The sequence below is a fragment of the Puma concolor genome, chromosome D4 (genome assembly GCF_028749965.1).
Source record: "Puma concolor isolate L17-30 chromosome D4, mPumCon1.1.hap2, whole genome shotgun sequence".
NCBI classification, from domain to species: domain Eukaryota; kingdom Metazoa; phylum Chordata; class Mammalia; order Carnivora; family Felidae; genus Puma; species Puma concolor.
The window spans coordinates 60831724-60854482 of NC_141679.1; the positions used below are offsets into that span (position 1 = coordinate 60831724).

General features: G+C 39.8%; 1 protein-coding gene and 1 long non-coding RNA gene across 3 annotated transcripts in view; one reads left to right on the plus strand and one right to left on the minus strand.

Annotated features, from left to right (window-relative positions):
* Window positions 1–22311, plus strand: part of NCBP1 (nuclear cap binding protein subunit 1) — a 38586-nt gene extending 16275 nt beyond the window's left edge. For both annotated transcript variants that reach the window (XM_025929825.2, XM_086683559.1), the window contains 15 exons: window positions 2300–2397; window positions 3100–3163; window positions 4885–4995; window positions 5753–5817; window positions 7434–7496; window positions 7731–7805; window positions 10013–10116; window positions 12102–12224; window positions 13394–13496; window positions 14292–14385; window positions 14654–14757; window positions 16802–16916; window positions 19886–20014; window positions 20775–20888; window positions 21782–22311. In XM_025929825.2, the coding sequence (XP_025785610.2) occupies window positions 2300–2397; window positions 3100–3163; window positions 4885–4995; window positions 5753–5817; window positions 7434–7496; window positions 7731–7805; window positions 10013–10116; window positions 12102–12224; window positions 13394–13496; window positions 14292–14385; window positions 14654–14757; window positions 16802–16916; window positions 19886–20014; window positions 20775–20888; window positions 21782–21895 (1476 nt within the window). In that variant the 3' untranslated portion in view covers window positions 21896–22311. The remainder of the gene's footprint in view (window positions 1–2299; window positions 2398–3099; window positions 3164–4884; window positions 4996–5752; window positions 5818–7433; window positions 7497–7730; window positions 7806–10012; window positions 10117–12101; window positions 12225–13393; window positions 13497–14291; window positions 14386–14653; window positions 14758–16801; window positions 16917–19885; window positions 20015–20774; window positions 20889–21781) is intronic.
* Window positions 15192–19891, minus strand: LOC147574922 (uncharacterized). Its single transcript, XR_015242858.1, has 2 exons — window positions 19102–19891; window positions 15192–17102 (listed from the first exon to the last, which is right to left on the minus strand). It is a non-coding gene; the product is annotated as an uncharacterized LOC147574922 (long non-coding RNA).
* Window positions 22312–22759: the final 448 nt, after the last annotated feature.

Sequence of the window (22759 nt, forward strand, 5' to 3'; positions counted from 1 at the left end):
CACAGCTTGTCTTACTATTCATATTATGTAATTGTTTTTCAAAAATATTATAAAATATTTTTAATTTAAAAACCCTAAAGTTTAGTATAAGCTGACTATAGTTTTTAAATATACATATTCTTTATTATGAAGTCAAATTAGCAGCTTTAACAGTTAAGAAAATATATAATTTTGATATGGACCTTTGGTATCAGAATTTACATTTTAACTATCCTTTATTTTATATATTTGGGTGACTGCTTTAATAGCTAAACAGCAAGCATGGTGATCACTGGGTTGGTTTTGGCTAAAGTACCATACTGTTGCTTAGAACATTCTAGTCAACAGAGAGCAGGATTTCTCAGCCTTGGCACAATTGACATTTGGGACTGGAGAATTTTTTCTGGTGCGGGGCTGTCCTGTGATCTGGAGGATGATTAGCAGCACCCCTGACCTCCAATAGCAGCATCTAGAGGGCAAATGTCAGGTGTGACAACCACAACAATCTCCACAGATTGCCAGGTGACCCCTGAAGGCAAAATTGCCCCCATTTGAGAGCCACAGGCGTAAAAACCAGTATTACCACCTGAGGTCAAACTTCAGCTTTCTTTCTCCTGTCCTCTCTTTTCTGTCTGATAAATTGCTTCTGACCAGTGAAAATTTAGTATACGTGTAATCTATCTCAGAGTAGAAAATCGTCAGATAATCAGTTTCATATACAAAATTATCAGCTTGCTACCCACTTTGGTATATTTCATATATAGCGAAATGCTTTTAGTCAACATTATGTGATTGGAAACCTAATTTACCTTTAAGATGGCTAGAATGTTTGTGATTAGGCATTTGTTCATGCAAGGAGAACTACAACAGGACCTCAAAATTTGTTTTTCTTTTTTCCTTTTTTTTGTTTTTGTAATCTTCGTTTAAGAGAGAGTGTGTGTGCCAGTGGGGGCAAAGGGGCAGTGGGGGAGAGAGAGAGAGAGGGAGAGGGAGAGAGAGAATCTTCAGCAGGCTCCATGCTCAGTGGGGATGGAGCCTGATGCAGGGCTCAATCCCACGACCCTGGGATCATGACCTGAGCCAAAATCAGGAGTCAAGAGCTCAACTGACTGAGCCACCCAGGTGCCCCAAAATTTGTTTTTTTTAATTGATTGTGCCTCTGTATTTATATTTAATTTATAAGTACACTTCCTTAACATTTATACTTAATTGGTATTGCCTCCCTTATATGCCCATTTTCCTTTGCCAGAAGAGCATATACCTATAAAATATTTTTTCCCCTCAAGATGAGGATTTTATTTTGTCCTGGCCTTTGAAAAAAATGTTTATTTTATTTTATTTTATTTTTAAACGTTTATTTATTTTTGGGACAGAGAGAGATAGAGCATGAACGGGGGAGGAGCACAGAGAGAGAGAGACACAGAATCGGAAGCAGGCTCCAGGCTCTGAGCCATCAGCCCAGAGCCCGACGCGGGGCTCAAACTCACGGACCGCGAGATCGTGACCTGAGCCGAAGTCGGACACTTAACCGACTGAGCCACCCAGGCGCCCCAAAAATGTTTATTTTAAAAAATTAAAAATTAATAGAGATTAAAGGTCATTAAGAGTCTACAATAGTAAATAGTAAGTAAATAAATTCTTTGAACCTGTTTGCTATGCATATACTTTAAACAAATATCATGCAGGTAGTTTCCTAACCATTTTTTTGAACAATGTAGTATGTTTGTCTTTCTATGCATATATACCTTTTATGTCTATACAGTTTGAAATAGAATATTTCCTCTCCATATTTATTATGGAAGTTAATCCACTCATGGTTTAAAAAGTCAAACTATAGAGGCACCTGGGTGGCTCAGTTGGTTAAGTGTCTGACTTCAGTTCAGGTCATGGGTTCGAGCCCCACATTGGGCTCTGTGCTGACAGTTCTGACCCTGGAGCCTGCTTTGGATTCTGTGTCTCCCTCTCTCTCTGCCCCTCTCCCACTTCTCTCTCTCTCTTTCTCTCAAAAATAAACATTGAAACATTTTTTTAAAAAATCAAACTGTATGGAGCTAATAATACAGATTCTTTGGCTTGAGATGGGTGATGGTAGCCTGGTGTCGGGTGCTAGAAGAAACGCTGCAGCTGACACTCATTGTATTGTAGTGAACATGACAGTGAGATTTGCTGAAATACAGTTTTCACACTTCTGAACTTTTAAAATCCTCAGCACCCAGTATAGTGTGTGGAACATAATAACCTCTGGAATATTTGTCGGATAAATGAAAGTAAGTATCTTTTTCTAGGCTTGCAGTATATATACATTTGCTTTTCTTCTCAGGGTCCTGTAATGCCAGGGAGCCATTCAGTTGAAAGATTTGTAATAGAAGAGAATCTTCACTGCATCATTAAGTCCCACTGGAAGGAAAGGAAGACTTGGTAAGATTGTTTTCATGGTAACTTTTAGAGTGGAGAAAAAGTAGCAAGTTTGATTTGGTAAGAGCAAAATGTATATAAAGAGTGTAAGAAAATCTTCCTCTTTCTGATGCTTTGTCCTTTTAAAAAATAAAACCAATCTCTGAGAAGACGACTTTGCTTTCTCAAGGCCCTTCACACTCAAATAGTCGTTGTCCAGATGCTTTAAGGTTCTATAGTGCTTTATAGTGATGTGCACATGATGTTGGCTTTTTTGTGTGGGTGTTTGCCAAAGGCTATGGACAAATTAACATGAATGACCAACTGGTTTTGGTGTGAATGTTATGGGAATAAATGAATATTAATAGTTTTCTAGCACTTAGATATCAGGCTTTGGAAAAGTTTTGTTTTAGTATTTCCTTAAGCCTTGGAAAGTTTTGGTTTAGATTGTAAGATGGAAAGGAAGATAGTGTTTTGGGAGTGATCTGCTCAGAAATTTTGTAGTACATCCTAATATGATTTCTTAGTATTATTGCTTATACTTCTTTTTTCTTTGAAGGAGTTAAACAAAGTAATTTGTGCTATATTGAAGTGAAGTACCTGAAATCTGGAGCATTTCAGAAAAGATTTCTTTCCCTTGTATCCGAACACTGCTTTTGCAACTGCTTATTTGATTTTTTTATGTATCTTTGTGTACTTACTAAACTTCAGTTACATTGTTTATAGTGCTGCACAGCTGGTGAGCTATCCAGGGAAGAACAAGATCCCCTTGAACTACCACATAGTTGAGGTATGCATTCCACGTGGAGCATGTGTCTAAGTTTCTGAATCTTTCTGCTGATTTTAGAGTGTAATTGAGTCTTGGCTTTTTTTTTTCTTGCAACTTGTCAGATTCTGAAAATTAACACAGGAGTGAGGAAAATGCTTTTGGTTTTGGTGTTCTGTTAGCCATGTTAGTAAAGAGAAAAGAGGAGGTTGAGACCAGTAGCCAAATGGAATTTTGAGTTGTCCATAAGTTATTTATATAGTATGTCTTTATTCATGGATAGTTATCATAGATAATGTTGTTACCTCCAGTCCTGTCAGTACATTGTCCACTTACCAGATGTATAATTGGCTTGAATAATTTAAAATATTGTATTACTTTACGCAGATGACCTATCCTTAACTGATGTCTATCTGGCCTCTTATTACTAGCAGACCTCTAACAAGTATATTATTCCCTGTATGACAAGGTACAGATAAGTATGAATCTTTGTGTATTCCTAGAAAACAAAACAGCCAATTGTTTTTGGAAGTAGGAAGAATAAATAATGCTTTTGACCCCATATTAAGTCATACAGAAGGGCGATAGTAAAGTTGAACACCTCGTAGAGACTCATGTTCCGAAAAAGAGTGTTTTCACTTGACACATGAGTCAGACTGTCTGTTGCATTATTCCTTTATGTAAAATACTCATGTGATGTATTATTTAAGATACACTTTTTATTCATACTGCACTTATGTGCTTTCTTGAAAATACTGCATTTGTCCTATCTTTATAAAACTTGAGAGTATGTTTAGGCTATGAACTTGACTCATTGATGTGTCAATTGAAATGCAAAACATAAATAAGTTAGGCTATGAACTTGACTCGTTGACCTATCAATTGAAATTTCAAATCTGAAAAATGTGTAAAAAATAATCAGAATGAAGTATAGAAGTAAGGGAGATGGGGGTGAGAAGAAAGAATGCAGACCAGGCTGTAGAATTCTAGGTAGGTGGTCCACAAATTATACAGGGAGGCCAGAAACAAGTTTCTGAGCGACAGTCATGGCAAAGAAATCTTGGGCTACCAAAGAGATTTCTGGGCACCGATTTGATTTTATTTTATCTTATTTTATTCATTTTAATGTTTATTTTTGAGAGAGAGAGAGAGAGAGAGAAATAGTGTGAGTGGGGGAGGGGCAGAGAGAGAGGGAGACACAGAATCTGAAGCAGGCTCCAGGCTCCGAGCTGTCAACACAGAGCCCGACGCAGGGCTCGAACTTAAAAACCTCAAGATCATGACCTGAGCCGAAGTCAGACGCTTAACCAACTGAGCCACCCAGGCGCCCCTGAGCACCAATTTTACAATGTAGCAGCCTGGAATGACTTGACTGTCTTCTGTTCCTATCCTCAGAGTCTAATAAGAGTTTTTACTACTTACAAGAATGAGACCCTGGTGGATCTGTGAGTGCTGCACAAATCAACTCCAGTACTTCCAGAGTTGGAGTTAATTGCATGGTTCTCTGGGAGTATCATATAAGCATTAACATGTATATTCTTATTTAATTGAGATGCAATTTTTATTACAGTATTCAATTACAGTTCTTCATGTTTTAAAGAACATTATTTTAAATATTAAAAAGTAATTCTTCTTTCATTAGAAAGGCCATGGAGTTAGAGTTTACATTTAGAATGTTGAGGTCTTTCTGATAGAAGTGCATAGATACCTGTGGAATTGAATTCTGACTCATGATTCTTTTATAGGTGATCTTTGCAGAGCTGTTTCAGCTCCCGGCACCCCCTCACATTGATGTGATGTATACCACACTGCTCATCGAGCTGTGCAAGCTTCAGCCTGGTTCGCTACCCCAAGTTGTATCCTTTCTGTGGTTTGTAAACTTACTCTCTTTGGCCTGGCTTTAAAAGATTATTAAATATTTCTTACTCTGGGTTTAAATCACTTCATGAAAAATTTGGCATTTCTTCAAAAATTAAGCATACGTGTGTCACTCAATCCAGCCATTCCACTCTTAGGTATTTACCTAAGGGAAATGGAAGCACATTTCCCTACAAAGACTTGGGCGTTAATATTCATTGAAACTTTATTTGCAATAACCTAAAATGAGACAATTCAAATATCAGTACATGAATGTATATACAAATATGTCATATCTATACAATGGAATACGACTCAGTAATAAAAAGGAACAAATTTTTGGTGCAGGCAACAATTTGAATAAATTAGAAAATATTTATGCTGAATAAGAGATACCAAATAAAAATTTATACTATATGATTCCATTTACACAAAATTACTAGAAAAGTAATCCAGTGATAGCTGACCAATATTTGCTTGCAACATGGGGGAAGAGGGGAAGAAGAGGTTATAGGGGGGTGTGGGGAAATTTTGGAGGTGATGTCAATATTCTCTGTCTTTATTTCCTGGGTGTATATAGGTCAGATTTATTGTACGTCATTGATAACTCTAGAGCAGTTTTTAAAAAATCAATTACATTGAAAAGATACTCAATATTATCAGTCATTATACAGACTTCTAAGAAATGTTATTTTTTTATCACAACTTATTTTGAAGGAGGATGAGGAATAGTTTTCCTTATCTTCGAATTCACAGCTTGCACAGGCTACTGAAATGTTATACATGCGTTTGGACACAATGAATACTACGTGTGTAGACAGGTATAGTAATTGCCTTAGTTCTATACTGATTGTTAGCAGCTCTGCTCCCTGTACTTTATACAAGAATTTGATCAGCAAAACATCTGCCTTCTTAAGAGTTTCTAAGTTGATTTTTCTTTCTCGCCTTCTCAAGATAATCCTTTGTATAATAATAAAACTCATAGTTGTAACATTACATTTTCTAGTCCAACTTTCAATATGAAATAATGACCATGCTGAGGTTTTCTTTAATTTCATTCATTGTTAATTTGTTTGGTGCTTTGGTATAGGTCTACTTTTTCTTCTGTAACTGGGTATGTAACTTTTAAAATCGGCTTTATGCCAACTAATTCCTATGCGGGAGCAGAATCTACTACAGTGTATCATGTATCAATATATGTTATATATGTATTTTTGTTTGTTAATACTATCTGCTTTTAAAATAATTAGCTTCTAGATAACTACAGCTTGAAGACTCAGTTTATACAAAAGATCATATTGGATTTTTAGAGGTGTGGTAATTACATGCCCACTGTCTCCTTTTTGGGGAGGCTTGTGTGCTACCTTTATCAGCTGGTACCCTTTCTTACCTCTTTTGGTCCCCCAAATGAGATGGGGACAGGTACTGAACATTTCTCCAATTTCCACAATCTTTCTTTCTTATTTTTCTTTTTCAAAGGAGTGATTTTTTTAAAATACTTTTTGAGAGCGCAAGTGAGCAAGGGGCAGAGAGAGAGGGAGAAAGAGAGTGCGGAGCCCAAAGCAGGGCTTGAGCTCACCTGATGCAGGGCTCAGACTCAAGAACCATGCGATCATGACCTGAGCTGAAGTCAGATGCTTAACCAGCTGTGCCATCCAGGAGCCCCTCCATGATCTCTCATGTCATTGTTCAGATTCTATTTCTGAAAATTATTAGTAAGGACTATTCTGTGTCAGACCTATTATCTTGAGTAATTTCAGTGATTGAAGTTACAGATTTCATCTGTAATTTCATGGATTACAGATCCATGAAGGACATGCTTTAAGAAAGTGTCTTCTGATTTTTCTCCCAGTCTAATAAAGCTAGGAATTGTGTTTTGTCATTTATTCAGCAAATATATGTTGAGCACTTACAAATTTCACAGCATTATACTAAAGTGATTTCTGTTTGGTTAGATCACTTGTATTTTTAGGGGGAAAGGATGGTATATTTTGTGGTGAAAAGGGCATAGTGTGGTGATGAGAGACTATACTTTGGCTCTGCCGTTTATAAAATGTTTTATCTGCAATTCCTTTGATCTTTTTTGGGGGGGGTGCTCTGTTTCATTGTTAATGAAATGGGGAAAATAATGCATTACTTGAGAGTTAGAACTCAGCCGTGTGTGTGTACACAAAACAGGCATTCAGATTGTATCTGTTACTAAAAAAGGATAGTACTTTTAGAAAGACTGAGATACGGGACTTATTTTTTGGAGAAGATGAATGGTAGGATTTACAGAGAAAAAGGTAAGTGGCAGGAGAATTTACAGCTTTGGTTGAGTATGTGCTTCTAACTCGATAAAACAGGGTTTTAGTCTGAATCATTATATAAGTTTCTGCTACAGATTGCAACCATTCATCCTTTCTATCTCCCCACTGCTGCCCACTCCTCTCTATAGGTTTATTAATTGGTTTTCCCATCATCTGAGTAACTTCCAGTTCCGTTGGAGCTGGGAAGATTGGTAAGTGGTGGCATGTTTTATCTTTCCTTTCTCTGCAGTCTTCCATAATAAAACTTAGTATCTAAAGCTGTAACACAAAAGCAGTCTTCTTCGAAGTCTGAAATATCTAGTTCATTTTTGGTATTTACATATATATAAATAACTTATGTACAAGGAAACTTGTAGCTAAGTACACATTAGGTATAAGTGCAGATTATGTGTAAGAAGTTATAAAACTAGCTTTTTTCTCTTTAGGTCAGATTGTCTTACTCAAGATCCTGAAAGTCCCAAACCAAAGTTTGTAAGAGAAGTTCTAGAAAAATGTATGAGGTAAGTTCTTTGTGTGTTCTGCTTAGCTTAGTTCTCCTAAGTTCTTTGGGGGTTTTTTCTCTTCTTTGCATGTGTGATGTATGTCCAGAATATCATTTTTTAAATCCAAGTACTTCCTCTCTTCCCTTTCAGTTTTAGTCAAGATTTAGGCTAAAAAAATTTAAGGAGACTTGTCATCTGGATTCCACGTGATTTAGGCCAATAAATCTTTTGTTTTTTGTTTTTTTTGTCAAATGTACTTTGAAATAATTTCACATTTCAGGAAAGTTGCCAAAATAGTGCAAAGAACTCTGTACCCTAGACTCCCTGGTTGTTAACACTTTACCACATTTGTTCTAATGTTTACTTCCTTTTCCCTGCTGTATACACACACCCACTACACTGGACTCTCTGAAAACAAGCTGCAGATGTGATGTCGCATCGTTCTATAACAGTCCGTTGTATCTTCCCCCAAAACAAAGATGCGCTCCCAGGTGGCCGGCACACAACCCTCCAAGTCAGGAAACTGGCTCTAGTGCAGGAATCTGACATCCAGCCCCAAGACGCTGCTGAGATTTTGCCAGCCATCCTGATATGTCTGTTCTCTTTCTGGTCCACAGTCCTATCCAGGACCACACAGGTAGCATTTAGTTGTCATTCTCTTCACATTCTCCCCTTGACCAGTTGTTCGTTCTTGTCTTCCATGCCCTTGTCAGTTGTAAAGAAGTTAGGCCTTTCTTGAGTTCCCTGCCCTGCCCCCCCCCCCCCCCCCCCCCCCCCCCCCCGCCTCCTGTGTCTCCTGCCCACACTCAGGACCTGTGCTGTCGGTGCTTTTTGCCACGTGTCCCATCAGGAGGCACATGAATCTCTCCGCTGACATGTTAACCTTGACCACCTGGTCGTGTCAGTGTCTCCCAGGCTTCTCCACCTGAAATTCACCGTTTTTCTCTTTGTAACTAATTAATAATCTGTGGGTGATAATCTGAGATTATACTCACATCCTCTTCTTCATCAAACCTCTCCTGACAACTGTTACTTTTGTCTGCCACCACTATGATGATTGCCAAGTAATGATTCTCTTTTTCCAGGTTTTTGCCCACATTTGTTAGTTGGCATTCTCCTGTAAGAAAGAGCATGTCCTTTTTCGCCCATTTATTTATTCCTGTGTTTATGTATCAGTAGAGACTAATAGATTTCTATTTCATTCAGTGAGTTCCAGTCTATTACTGTCATTATTTTGATGCCCAAATTATCCCTGATTTGTTTATTGGGGGAGCCCCTTGTGGCTCCGGTGTCCTTTTTTTTCCTCTCATAATATCTCCCTCCATTCATGAAGCATTTCCTTATTTTTTTCATAAGATGTTCCAATCTCATCTTGTGTTTCCTTGCCCCTCCCCTGGAATCATCTATTTATTCACAGAGCCCAAGTTTTTAATAATGGAGTATGGTATTTAGGAACCAAGATTTGGACTCTTGATGTGCTAGTTGCTATTGGGATGTCATTGATTCTGGATGGACAAAGGTAGTACATGCATTTATGCACACACATATACATACATACCTTTTTATATCCACTTAGGTGTGTGTATCTCTCCAATTCCAACTCAGCTCCTCACTTTTCTCTAGCCTTCCCTTTTGCCAGGATTTTTTTTTTCAAGTGTATTTATTTTAGGGAGAGTGGGAGTGGGGCAGAGAGAGAGAATCCCAAGCACGGTCTGCCCTGTCAGCACCGAGCCTGTTGTGGGGCTCTAATCCAGGAACCGTGAGATCATGACCTGAGCCGAAATCAAGAGTCAGTCACTTAACCGACTGAGCCACACAGGCGCCCCTGCCATGATTCTAAATAACTTTTCAGGCAGTAGGAAACTTGGCTCCCATTAGCCTTGATATATATTTATTTGCTACAGTGTAACCACTCTTCTCATCATGGAGACTAGGTCCTCTGCCCCACTTTACCCCAGTACCACTCCACATCCTTGGCCACCAGGCTTGTGGACCCACTGTCCCCCCCCCCCCCCCCCCCATTGCAAACCAGTAAATTTTGAAGAAAGCTGGAGGTTTGTTATGCTGTCATGACAAAATCTTTAGGGACTTGTTTTCCCCTTTGGCTTCTTGGTTGTCAGCTGAGTCCAGGGTGTTGGAGATGGGACTTTCCCGGTAAGTTGGATGTTACCATAAATAATGGAACTAACGAACAGCAGTTTCTGAGGCTCTCATTTGCATTGTAGGTTGTCTTACCACCAGCGTATATTAGATATTGTTCCTCCTACCTTCTCAGCTCTATGCCCTGCAAACCCAACCTGCATTTACAAGTATGGAGATGAAAGTAGCAGTAAGTAATAAAGTAAATCCCGTTGTCTTTGAAAAGTACTAATGCCAGTATTTCTGAAATCCATTATTTAAGGTGGAGGAAGTAAACTTTTTCTTTTCTTGGGTTTTTTTTTTTTTTTTTTTTTTGGTCTGTTTGAAAGGTGATCTACAGTAGTCACTATTTTGTTTGCCCTGTCATCCTTTGGAAGATTCATGACCTACTTAGTTATTACTTGTGAACTTTTTTCTTAATATTGCTTATAATGTTATATCCATGACCTTATTTTAAATATGCTGCTAAGTACAGCAAGTTGAATTTAAAGCCCAAACTTGATAAATGTCGTGGCGGTGGAGATTATTTGACTTGGTTGTCCTGTGGTACCAGTTCAGGTGTGGGAACATAGGTGCACACGGGATACATTCCGACCAGCAAGAGGCCTGTAGAAGGAAATTCTTAAATACGGTTTTCTTACTTTTTGGTCACCTCGTGTCTGAGATTATGCTATGAATCAGAGGGCCTAGAATTTGCTGTGCTGTGTTGTGCTTAACACGTAACAAAGGTAAGGCGTCATACCTTGGTGGTCCCTGCAGAGAGTTAGGTGTGTAGTTGCTCCACGGGAGTCTTTCCAGACGGCGCTGCACGCGGCTCCTCCACACACCTGCCACCTCAGGTTGGGCAGCAGTTCTTTGCGTCTTGGAACTCCCTTCCCTCCCCTCCCTCGCCTTCTGTGCGTGCCCTGCTTCACTACACCTCACGCTACACCTGTTTTCCTTGAAGTAAACTCCGTTGGTCCCAATGCTAAGTACATTTCCTACGTTATTATGTCCCTTTGTCTTCGAGACATCTCTGAGAATCAAGTGTGTTTGGTAGACCAGTTTTACGGCGAGGAAATCTCTTCAGAGAGGTGAGGCCGGAGTGAGGTTGCATCCGAGGGGCAGAGCCCAGACTCACATCCAGGCTTACTGAGCAGCCTTGCTCTTACCCCTGTGCTTCCCTGAAAGAGCGAAGTGTGAGGCGGTGTGGCACTCCTCTGAGTGCTGAGTTTTGAGCTCTGCCTCAGTCTGGCTCAGAGAAGCAGAAGGCACAGTCTTTGATCTCAAGAGCTCAGACTTTTGTTGAATATGAACTTTGCTTTTTTCCTATAGAAACAACTGAACCTAACAGTTAAGGCCCGCTTAACGGTTGTTCCTGCTTTTTTATCTGTCACTTCTCAGATGGACCCCTGCTCCAACCAGGCCACTTCTTTTTTATCTTTCCTGTGCTCATGGTTTTTGGTTTTGCCTTTCTATCTGGAAAGCCCTTTCTGTCTTTAATTCCTATACTCTCTCTAGGGTCCGGCAAGGCTCCTCTCCTATAAATACTGCCCTTTAGCAAGCCAGTTTTGTGTTGCTCTGGCTACTTCCTGTGTGATTATCTTGGTTCCCATGCTACAATGTAGACCCTTCAGTGACACGAGGTTTTTTTTTTTTTTTGTCTCCCACTTTTAGGGAAAAGCAAACAGCACCTGTGACCTGTTGTGATTGACTTCGTTCATTCCAAGTGCTTAGTAACTCCTATGTCAGGATTGTCTTTTGATTTATTACCTCTTTGTCCACCTTACGTTAAAAGATTTCCAGTTGCTGTAGTGATGCCATAGAGTATATATTAGCACAAATAAGGACTCGACAGATAATAACCAATAGTAAACACATAGAGTCACAACATATGAGCATCTGGCTTCTGTAGACTCAAGTGTATGGCCTCAGCAGAAGAGAAAAGCAAAAAAAACCTATCACAAGTTGGCAACCTTCACCTGTTCAAACACAAACTTAGTCGTTACTGTCTCAGAGAAAATGAGGAGGAAGGGACATTGACCAAAATGAAATAAATACATTGAATCTCGGCTTTTCAGCTTACAAAAGCCTAGGGATTTGAGGACAAAAGACAGTTACGTAAATTTCTCAGCTATTTATTTATAAGAACAGTCTTAAAACTTGATCCTACCCTTTTCCCCATTCTGTGCTTAGATTCTCTTCCTGGACATTCAGTTGCCCTCTGTTTAGCTGTTGCATTTAAAAGTAAAGCAACCAATGATGAAATCTTCAGCATTCTGAAAGATGTACCAAATCCTAACCAGGATGATGATGACGGTAAGGGACCACTTCTTCAGTGGAACTATCTATAGGCCAGGTTAAAGCATAAATATAAAGCATTACTGGCAGTTTGAGTTCCTCCTAAGTCTCAACGGATGCTTCTAAGCAGTAGCCTGTTCAGTGTGTCAGTTCAGTGTGCCAGCAACTTTCTTCCTTCTATAAAAGAGATCCTCATCTGCCTGTGACATAGCTTACATTCAGTATAAAAACTAAACACAAAGTTAAATATGCTGTTACATTCATTTTTAAACATTCCCTGTTTTAACTTTAGAGAGGTTCCTGAGTGGAAGATTCGGTGAATTGTAATTGGATTTTTCACCTATTTAAGCTATTGTAATAATGATGTGTAACACCTACTGAGTATGTACTATGTAACTCCAACCAAAACCCCTAGGATTTTTTCTGAGCAACAGTGGGAAAATAGGCAAGTAATTTATAAGTTCACCTGAATCAGTAAATGAACAAGGTAAAAAAAAGATGAGAGGGACTTAGAACATATTAAAAGATATCTGAAACATACAGTAACTGAAACAATGTGATATTGGCACCAAAAGAGACGAATCAGGAAAACATGAAAAGTCTACTGGGACAGACAACTGGGTAACGTTTTGGAGGAAAATTTGTTAGATCTGTACATAAGGACATGTGCATAGTAATCAAAATAAAAACATGAATGGTCCTTGGGTTATTTATTACTAGGATTCTGTTTGGATTTTTCTGAGAAATTTGTATTGTGATAGAAATTGTGTTTAGATAGCATATGTCAAAATGATGGTGCTAAATTTAGACGCTGTCAGATATCTTAAGACTTAGACTTACTAGTTAAGGGTTTGCTGAATCTTTTTATTAATATGTTATCTTGCCACCATTCAGAGCGATATGAACATGGAAGTCCACTTGTTATGTGTAAAAGAAATGGATCATATAGAAGAATTAGGGAAATAATCCCCAGAAAGTAAGAATTAAGATCATGCTTAGTTTTATATTTTGAGTATTTAAAATCAGCAGTGGTCTTTTATTGCCTGTTTGTCCTCAGAGACATGACACGAATGTCTGGCTTAATGTTTGGATGTGAGTATGCCACCCATTTAGCATTCCAGGTGAGGGAACAAAGAATTGCTATACTCAGCATTTTTCTAGCTGTCTTACTGTGGAATATTTTTCAGATGAAGGATTCAGCTTTAACCCATTGAAAATAGAGGTCTTTGTACAGACTCTGCTACACTTGGCAGCCAAATCATTCAGCCACTCCTTCAGTGCTCTTGCAAAGTAAGTGCAACAAGAAGACACGCTCTGTTTTAAGGGTTTGGAACTTTGGTGAATACCAGGGGTACAGAAACTTGTAGCTAAAATTGTTGGACATGAAGATCTTAATAGTATTGGCATATAATTTAATAGAGCTCTGATTTGTAGTGGCTACAACCCTATTTGGCTCCTGTCAGTCTATGTGTACATTTTTTCATATGGCCCCTCAGAGAACCTAGTGAAAAACCTGGGTCCATAGGACAGTCATATATACAGTCAAGAAGCTCCCACCGTATCTCAGCATCTTCCTAAAGGAAGGGAAGTAGAAATGAGGGCTGACTACATTTTGGGGAGCCACCCAAAGGTTAGCATCTAAAGACAGAGCTTTCTAATTCATCAGACAATCCAAAAGAAGTAAGAGCATACGTAGATACTCCTCCAGCAGAGCAAACTGGGCTCCTCTCCCCACCTTGGCTTCCAAGTATCTATGATTTGCAGGACCCCCACAGGAAGTGCAGTCAGGGTACTTCACCTGTTTGTGGAGACCATTCCTCAGCCCTCACCTATTCTTAGATGCCCCATAAATTGTAGTCCTCAGCTGACAGTGAATGGTATATTTGTAAATCTCTCAAGGTTGTGTGACAAATTTCATACAAACCACGAATTCCTAATCATACCTTTTGTATCCTTAATGGTTAACATTGGGTTGTTTTGCATTTATGTGTTGCACTGTAAATCAGTAACACTGAAAGGCTTTGAAAAACTTAAAATGCTTAATGAGTAAGTTTATCTGTGGTATTTTTTCCCCACCGCGAAAAGGTTTCATGAAGTCTTCAAAACCCTAGCTGAGAGTGATGAAGGAAAGCTACATGTCCTACGAGTTATGTTTGAGGTCTGGAGGAACCATCCACAGGTAAAGACTATTTAATCAAAGTTTTAAGTGTTGCCACTCAGTTTGTCTTTTTGCTCAATCTTTATTGGTGTTCTAGTTTTCTTACAGTAAGTACCAGAGCCAGAGTGCAGAATGAATCTTAATTAAGACCTCCTGATGGTCAAATGGATCAGTTCCACAACCACTGAAAATGAATGTCACAGACCTCCTGTTTTACTTTTGTAGCAGCGGGATTGTTGTGGCCTACATACAAGTGTGATTTACCCTGATGATTCTTTTCTCATTGTAGATGATTGCTGTACTAGTAGATAAGATGATCCGTACACAAATTGTTGACTGTGCCGCAGTGGCAAATTGGATCTTCTCTTCAGAACTCTCTCGAGACTTTACTAGGTAAATGTGGATTATTTTACACAGTTTGTATTCTCTAAGAATCAGTTTATATTCAGTCTCATACATGAGCTCCAAGTTCTGATTGAAACGTTAATATGCTGATGCCACCAGATTAGATAGAATTGGGACATGGCAGAGATTCCTGGACAATGTAAATCCACACAGCCAGGCAGTCTGCAGTGTCTCTGAAGGACGCTGATAAAGGATACAGACTATCGGGAGAGAAGATCAGGCCATGTGCCAGGATCTGAGCTGGACGGTGGGATGTGGGGAAGAGTTCCAGCTCAGCTGGGGACCTGGAATGCACACCAGGAACTGGAAGAAACCAGTCACAGTAGAGGAAGTACATGGCAGTGAGGGGTTGAGGAGAGTCTGGTGGGCACCTGAGTGCCTGTGGGGAAGGGTGGTATCTCACTTCAGTCAGAAAAAAAACCTAGATTTAATGCACAAGATTTATTCTAGACCCATTTCCTATACAGGAAAGAGACTTCTCATTAAGTTTCGTTCTTACTCATGAAGTTGAGTCCACAGGCTTCCTAACTGATCAGGAATAGCAGGAGTTGACACCACCGGCAACAAAGGAATCTTACAAGGATCTAAAAATCCATCACAGCACTTACCCTGTTCATCGTATCTGTTATTGCAGAGGACACAGGTCTAAAATGAATGAATCCGTAGAGTGGAAGGGTATGATCTAAAGTTACCATATCAGCCAGATTGGCACTCGCAAATTAAGGCAAGAGACATCCTCAGATCTGTAAACTCTTCAGAAAATTGACCACCTAAATATTTGTTAACCATTATCCTGAGCGATTTACACTGCAACTCATTTAATCCTCACCCCCCACTACGGAGGGGGTTACGTTATCATTCTTATGTACAAAATAGGAAAATGTTGCAGAGTGCTTAAGTATCTTGTCCACAGTCACCCAGCTAAGTGCAGAGTCAGAATTCAGACACAGGCATTCTTGAACCGATAAAGGGCTCAAAAGCACCCTCTGTTCTTGAACTCCAAGCTCAAGTATTTGTAACTCTGCAAAGCCTTCCGGACCACCCCTTCCAGAGTTGAAATACTTTGCTCTTGTACCTTGTCTGCTAACATAAGACTATGGAGTTTTATGAATCAGCTGTTTTATTATCTTCCACTGAAACTGTCATCATCCAAGGCAAGATTTATAGAGGCTGTATCTTGGCATTAGGAAGAACTAATTTACAGACAGATGTAGTTAAGAAGCTACTTCAAAAAATAAACCTTTTATGCAATAAACATTTCAAAGCGCTTACAAGGTGATCCTAGTTGAGTAATTTACTGAGAAAGTAGCTGACCTATATTTATTTTATTCTTAAAAAGGCCCAGCAGTTGATAGCTAGTCTGAACTACTAAGTTTCTTAAATATTCCAAAGAATTGGCCGAATGTCTGCTAGTTAAGTAGTGTAAGGCATGTGAAATGAGCCTTAGATTGGGCTTCTGTTTTGAGAAAATTCCAGTACCTGATGTTTAAATTTAGAAGAGAGAAAACAGATTTTTGTTCCTAATGTACATTTTTTCCTGGTGTGCCATTTCATTTCAGTGTATGTACACATACCTTCTAGCAAGTCTAGTAAAGGATGGAAATAAAAGTGATAAGGACCTACTACTGCCTCAGGAAGCTCACCTGAGTCTAATGGGTAGAGATAGGTGTTTGCACAATTTGTAATACAAAAAAATTGGGGTACCTGGGTGTCTTAGCTGGTTGAGCGTCCGACTCCTGATTTTGGTTCAGGTTGTGATCTCATGGTTGTGAGATTGAGCCCTGTGTCAGGCTCTGCCAGGCTCTGAGCTGGGCATGGAGCCTGCTTGGGATTCTCCCTCTCTCCCCCTCTGCCCCTCCCCCACTAACAGGCTCACTCAATCTCTTAAAAAAAAAGTATGTGTTACTGGAGAAATAGGACTAATTCTGCCTAAAGAGTGGAATCACCTTCAAAATGAGTAGGTTATAAAAGCTGAGAGGTCTTTCTAGAAGCATGCTTTAACATACAGTAACCAAACTCTGTTACTTTTAAGATTGTTTGTTTGGGAAATCTTGCACTCCACAATTCGTAAGATGAACAAACATGTTCTGAAAATCCAGAAAGAGCTGGAAGAAGCAAAAGAAAAACTCGCAAGGCAACACAAACGGGTAAGTCTTATGTCAATTCATAGTGGTCCAAGAAAGTATACCAGAATCTCTTGAAAATCTTCAGTTCATTACCTTGATGGGAACTTATTTTTTCTGAGGCCAAATTATGCAGAACTGATATGGAAGTGGAGGGAGAGGAAGGATCTGGGGGAGGTGTTGCTCTCCGCTCTTCTCCTGTTGGTGAGCCTGGAAGGAAGCACAAACCTTGCTTTTCTGTAGTTAGCCATCTGGATCTGCTTCATGATTGCCCTTCCCAAAAGGAAGGCAGAGAAGGAAAGAGGGCACTTGTGTTTCCCTAAGACTTTCTGGTGCAAGAGGGGAGAGGGAGAAGCTGGTCTGTGTCTCACTTCCCCAGTCCTGTGGGGAGGGATGGGGCATTCCTTCCCAGGTTCACAGGATACTTCTCATATTAATAATAAGTACAGCATTTTAGCCATTTTGGGGGGAAGCAGTGAAGTGGCTGCATTCCGTGATTTTGCATAGTAGTACTAGTATTCTTTGTGACAGTATTCTCCAATGTTGTTTTGTATTTACCAGAGTGGGTGGCAATAAATTTAATGACATCTATGAACCTGTAGCAGGTTCAAATGCTCGTCTCCATGTAGATCTGCATATATACGTGTCTGTTTGGTATGTAAACACATACTCACAAACTTAAAATACTGCAAGGTAAATGGTGTCATCCCCATTTTATACATGTCTAAATTGAGGCTCAGAGAACTTAAAATAACTTGCTCAAGGTGACATGGTTAGTGACAGAGCCTGTCAAACTCCAAGGACTTTCCCTTATGCCATACTGATCCCTAGATGTGTGGTGTCCAATAAAGTAACTGCTAGCCACATGTAACTGTTAATTAAAATTAAATACATTTAAAATTCAGTTCTTTAGTCACACCAACACCATTTCAAGTGCTCAGTGTGGCTAGTGGCTACTGTGATGGGCAGCAGAGATTTAACATCTCCCTCATCATAGAAAGGTCTACCAGGCAATAAACAGTACTCTAGAACCTAGCCTTAGTGTGGTATTAGGAGAAAACTAACTTGTGCCCAGTTGCCTAGAACATAAGGCAGACCCCTTAATAAATGCTGTTACAGAGAAAAGCAGAAGTCTATAAAAACAGGGGGTTCTGGTAGTTTCACTTTAAGGGTGGAAGAGGCTGTCATAGATGAGGCCTTACTGACAGGGAGGTATCTAGAAGGAAATGGGCTTTCTAGATCTGGTGATGCCTACCTTCTTGCTAAAAGGACCACGAGGACATTGGTGTGTAATATACCTGGAGTCACTTTCTGGCTTAACCACTCACTAGCTACGTGACACTGGGAAAGTCGTCTAACCACGAAGTTGGGGTGGGGGGGGGGGGGGCGGTGCAGAGGGACACCTCAGTGAATGCTCGATTCTGGCTGAGCTGGGAGGGAGTCGTTAAAGCTTGACAGAGGTATGTTGAGCCCATCATTGCCAGCAGAATCTTGAACAGTCTGCTTTGAATTATTACATGTAGTCAGAGCCGTTTTTGAATTATTGCCAGGGTGAGCAGGTTCTTGAGCTGCGTGCAGGCCTGCCCAGCTTTTCCGTAGGGCCGTTAGAGGAAAGCTGCCTCTCTGTTGTCACTGCTGAAGTGTCATAGAGCCTTGTATTAGTGACTGGAAAGTACTGTCGGGTCTTTCCCTGGTCATCTACTTTGCTACTTAAATGAGCAGTAGCAGAGTTCTAAGAATATATTATCTATCCTCATTATTTGCAGGTTCTATTTTTGCAAGCTCACTTAAGATTTATTTGTAACCTCAAAGTCAATACTCCTGGTGCTTTCCCCATCATTCAGACATAGGCAGAGCAGTGAAAAATTCGAGTTGCCCAGTGGGCTTGTTCCCAGATAAAGTCAAACAAGGCAATACTCTACCTTCTCGTTTCATTTCTTATACTGTAAAAAAGCATCCTTTTCGTAATGTATTTACTGCCATGTTTGGGCTTTTGTTGGTGGCTTTTACGGTTTAAAGTGGCCCTAAAGCATAAGGCTGAAATGCTGTCTAGTGTTCCTAAGTGCAAGAAGGCTGTGACATGTCTGACGGTGAAAACACATAAGTCAGTTGAGCTTCTTTTGGGCATGAATGACCATGCTCTTGGCCGTGAATTCAGTGTTCATAAATCAACAATATCATAATCCAGATAAAGGAAAAGGAAATTCACCAGTATGTATGTGAGGCTGCTCCATCAAGGACCGAAGTAACCTCTGTAAGTGCTGTGGAAAAGCAGCTCAATTTGTGGATTCATAAGACAAGGATAGATTTAAAAAACGTAGTAGACAGCATTCTTGCGGGGCTGAAAGCCAAAGAAATTTAGTCATGTTACTCAGGGTCAAGAAGATGTTAAATCTTTCTCAGGCAGTGTTTGAATATAAAGAACTACTGTATATAATTATTTGTAAAACACATATATTAAATAAGCTATCTTTAGACAGAAACACACATAAGGTTACTTGTTGATCAGTTGACAAAAATAAACCAAAGACTCCCTAAGAACCTAACCCTGTATTTCCCTGAGCAGTGGTTCAGTACTAATTCAGGATTCACAACAAATGTATCCACATAACTATGGTAGATAACAAGAATCTACTGTACGTTTTCCATGGAGCTCAAAGCTGTTTTCTTTTTGCATGGAGGAAAAATGTAACCAACACTTCCTCCCTGAATGGTCTGTCTTGTAAAAGGTATAACTCACTTCTGCTCTATAGCAAATACTCTTACTGCTGTTATCATGACAGGTGCCACCAAGTTTCCCTGGCCTAGGTAAGTGCCCACAGGACTTTTGGGTGTATGCAGGTGCATCTGGGTGGTGGAGTACTTTCATTAGAGAATACAAGTCTTCAAGTGGCACTGGACCAGACACAGTAACATCCTTTCTCTTACTTAGTGGGATCTAACATACTAGAATTCTAAGAGGCATTTTCCTTTTGTTCCTGTGCATCCTGTAGCGAAGTGACGATGACGACAGAAGCAGTGACAGGAAAGATGGGGCTCTAGAGGAGCAAATAGAAAGACTGCAGGAAAAAGTGGAATCTGCTCAGAGTGAACAGAAGAATCTCTTCCTCGTTATATTTCAGGTATCTTGGCTTGGGACACTGATAGGTAAAAATGCAGTACTATTATTTTTAATCATAGTACACGTTTATTTATAAAAATTTAAATCACGGGGCGCCTGGGTGGCGCAGTCGGTTAAGCGTCCGACTTCAGCCAGGTCACGATCTCGCGGTCCGGGAGTTCGAGCCCCGCGTCAGGCTCTGGGCTGATGGCTCAGAGCCTGGAGCCTGTTTCCGATTCTGTGTCTCCCTCTCTCTCTGCTCCTCCCCCGTTCATGCTCTGTCTCTCTCTGTCCCAAAAATAAACAAACGTTGGAAAAAAAAAAAAAAATTTAAATCACAAAAATTTGCAAAGGAAATAACCATGTGTACCTCCACAGTCTGTTTCGTTTACAGCATTCTTACATGACCATTGCTCCAGGCTTTAAAAACATTTTTTGAGGATCCTTTTGTGGAGTACCTCACTCCTATTTATTCCCACTTGTTCATCATTTGGATTATTTTCCTTCTTGGTGAACATTATTTATGTCCTTAGAAATAGGTGTGGAGAAAAGTTACTAGCACAAATAATCTAGATTTAAAAGTGTTCACATACTGAAAAAAGGATATACTAACATTATCACTTATCTGCCTATTTCTAGAATTTATTAACAAAAGTTAGCGATACCACAAAAACCGAGTGGAATAAGCAATGCCTTTTGAGGTCTCTTGGTCAAAAATGTGATTGTTTGAGGTATAAGAATTCTCCCTCTAACACTGCTTTAACTTTTTACCCCTTCTCCAGCGTTTTATCATGATCTTGACCGAGCACTTAGTACGATGTGAAACGGATGGGACCAGCGTATTAACACCATGGTATAAGAACTGTATAGAGAGGCTCCAGCAGATCTTCTTACAGGTTTGTGGGAAACCCTGATTAGATAATGAACATCACTATTCCCAGCCACAAGGACTTTCCATGTTAAAAAATGGTCAGATTTGTTGGGAAGTTTCGTAATAGTCTATAAGGCCCTTTTAATGTCTGTTTGCTCCTGTTGCTCATCAGAATATTCAGAGTGAAATTGGTTCTATATGCAGTTCAGACTCCTAACTGCCGTTCTTTAGTCCGGTAGGGATCTCCGTGTATACAAGTCAGACAGGCACACAGAGAAGAGATTATTTCATGACACTTTCTTCCACATAGCCTCAAGCCACTGATTTTCAGTGAGACAGATGAGCTATTTAAGACCTATATTGAGGTTTGGGTTTATTTTGTGGAATAGTTAAAAAAAAATTAACAGGTCATTGGCTAATTCTGTATTCTTTTACAATCTTAAATGTTCTAACCAATAAGAGCAAAAAAACTTTCATTGCAAAGTATTTGTTTCAGCAGCCTTTCAGCAACCTTCATTCTAATCCTCCTTCCTGGGTTAATCTTGCCGGGTCAGTCCCTGTCTGGGCTCCGTTTACAAAGTCCTGTCTTTGGTCCTAATTAGGAGAGACCCAGCTGAACCTAGTCTGTAGCACCAGGCACTCTTGCCAAGCCTTGAAGCATGAACTACATTTACGTAAAGGACTCAGTTCTCACCAGTTTCTAAGTTATCAAAATCCCTTTTTCTTCATTTCCCTCTACATGTTCTTAATGTTGGGGCTTTCCAGGAGCCCATTCTTCCTATCAAGGATAACCACTTTTTTCCCCAAACCCTTCCCATCATTCCACAATGTGGGCAGGCTGCTGAGGGAAACGTCCTGCGAGATTGCTTATGCGGTCTTTCTCCTGATCTAAACACCCCCTTTTTTTTACGTCCACAGCATCACCAAATAATCCAGCAGTACATGGTGACCCTGGAGAACCTGCTCTTCACCGCCGAATTAGACCCTCATATCCTGGCTGTGTTCCAGCAGTTCTGTGCCCTACAGGCCTAAGGGTCGTTTTACTCCCCTGTCAAGATTTTTTTTTAAATATCTCAAAATAATTTGTCTTATTTTTGATGGTTTGAATGCTTGCTTTCTTGTAGCACCCTTTCACTTACTAAAGGGGGGGAGGAGGACAGTGAAGAATAGAGAATTGATTACCTTTAATTGGCCCTACAAGGCAAATACTCCCTACTGACAATGTGACGATGACCATAGGATGTATTATATCTGTGACAGATACAACTGTTCTGGTATTTTTTTCTCCTTAAGGCACAAAAGATAAGCGATTTGAGGTATGTGAACACTAGAGGTCCAGCTTACAAAGTAGTATATAGAACTGGTGGGTTTACTATCAAGTAGCATAGCTTTTCACAGCTCATGGATAACCTAACATGGCTGAAATAAAACTAAAAATGTTTTTTAAACTTTGGTATTTCATGATTTATCATCTCAATCTACTTTAAGATTGGTGATTTCCTCATTCACAATTCTTCCCTCATTCAGAATTCTCTCTTCAGATCTTAGTGTTTTAAAATGTTACACATATTAAGTGTTATTTATTTAGCACTACCCAAATCTGTTTGAATATAAGTCACCTGAGAGTCTTTAAAGTTATTTTCTAAATTAAACCACAGGGGGGCGGGGGACACAGCCGTAGTTCTTAAGGCTCCCCAGGTGATCCCGGGTGATTGCCAGTGTGTGGACAAGTTTGGGAACCATTACCTTGGAGCTGTCCGGTCATTTCCTCTGTTCTCTGAGACAGATTTGTCCAAGGTCCAATTATGAAGTACATGCTAAAGTGGAAATAGAAGCAGCTAGTTTGGATTGGCTAAAACTGTACTGTAGGCATGGACTTTGTTTCTATAGAATTTA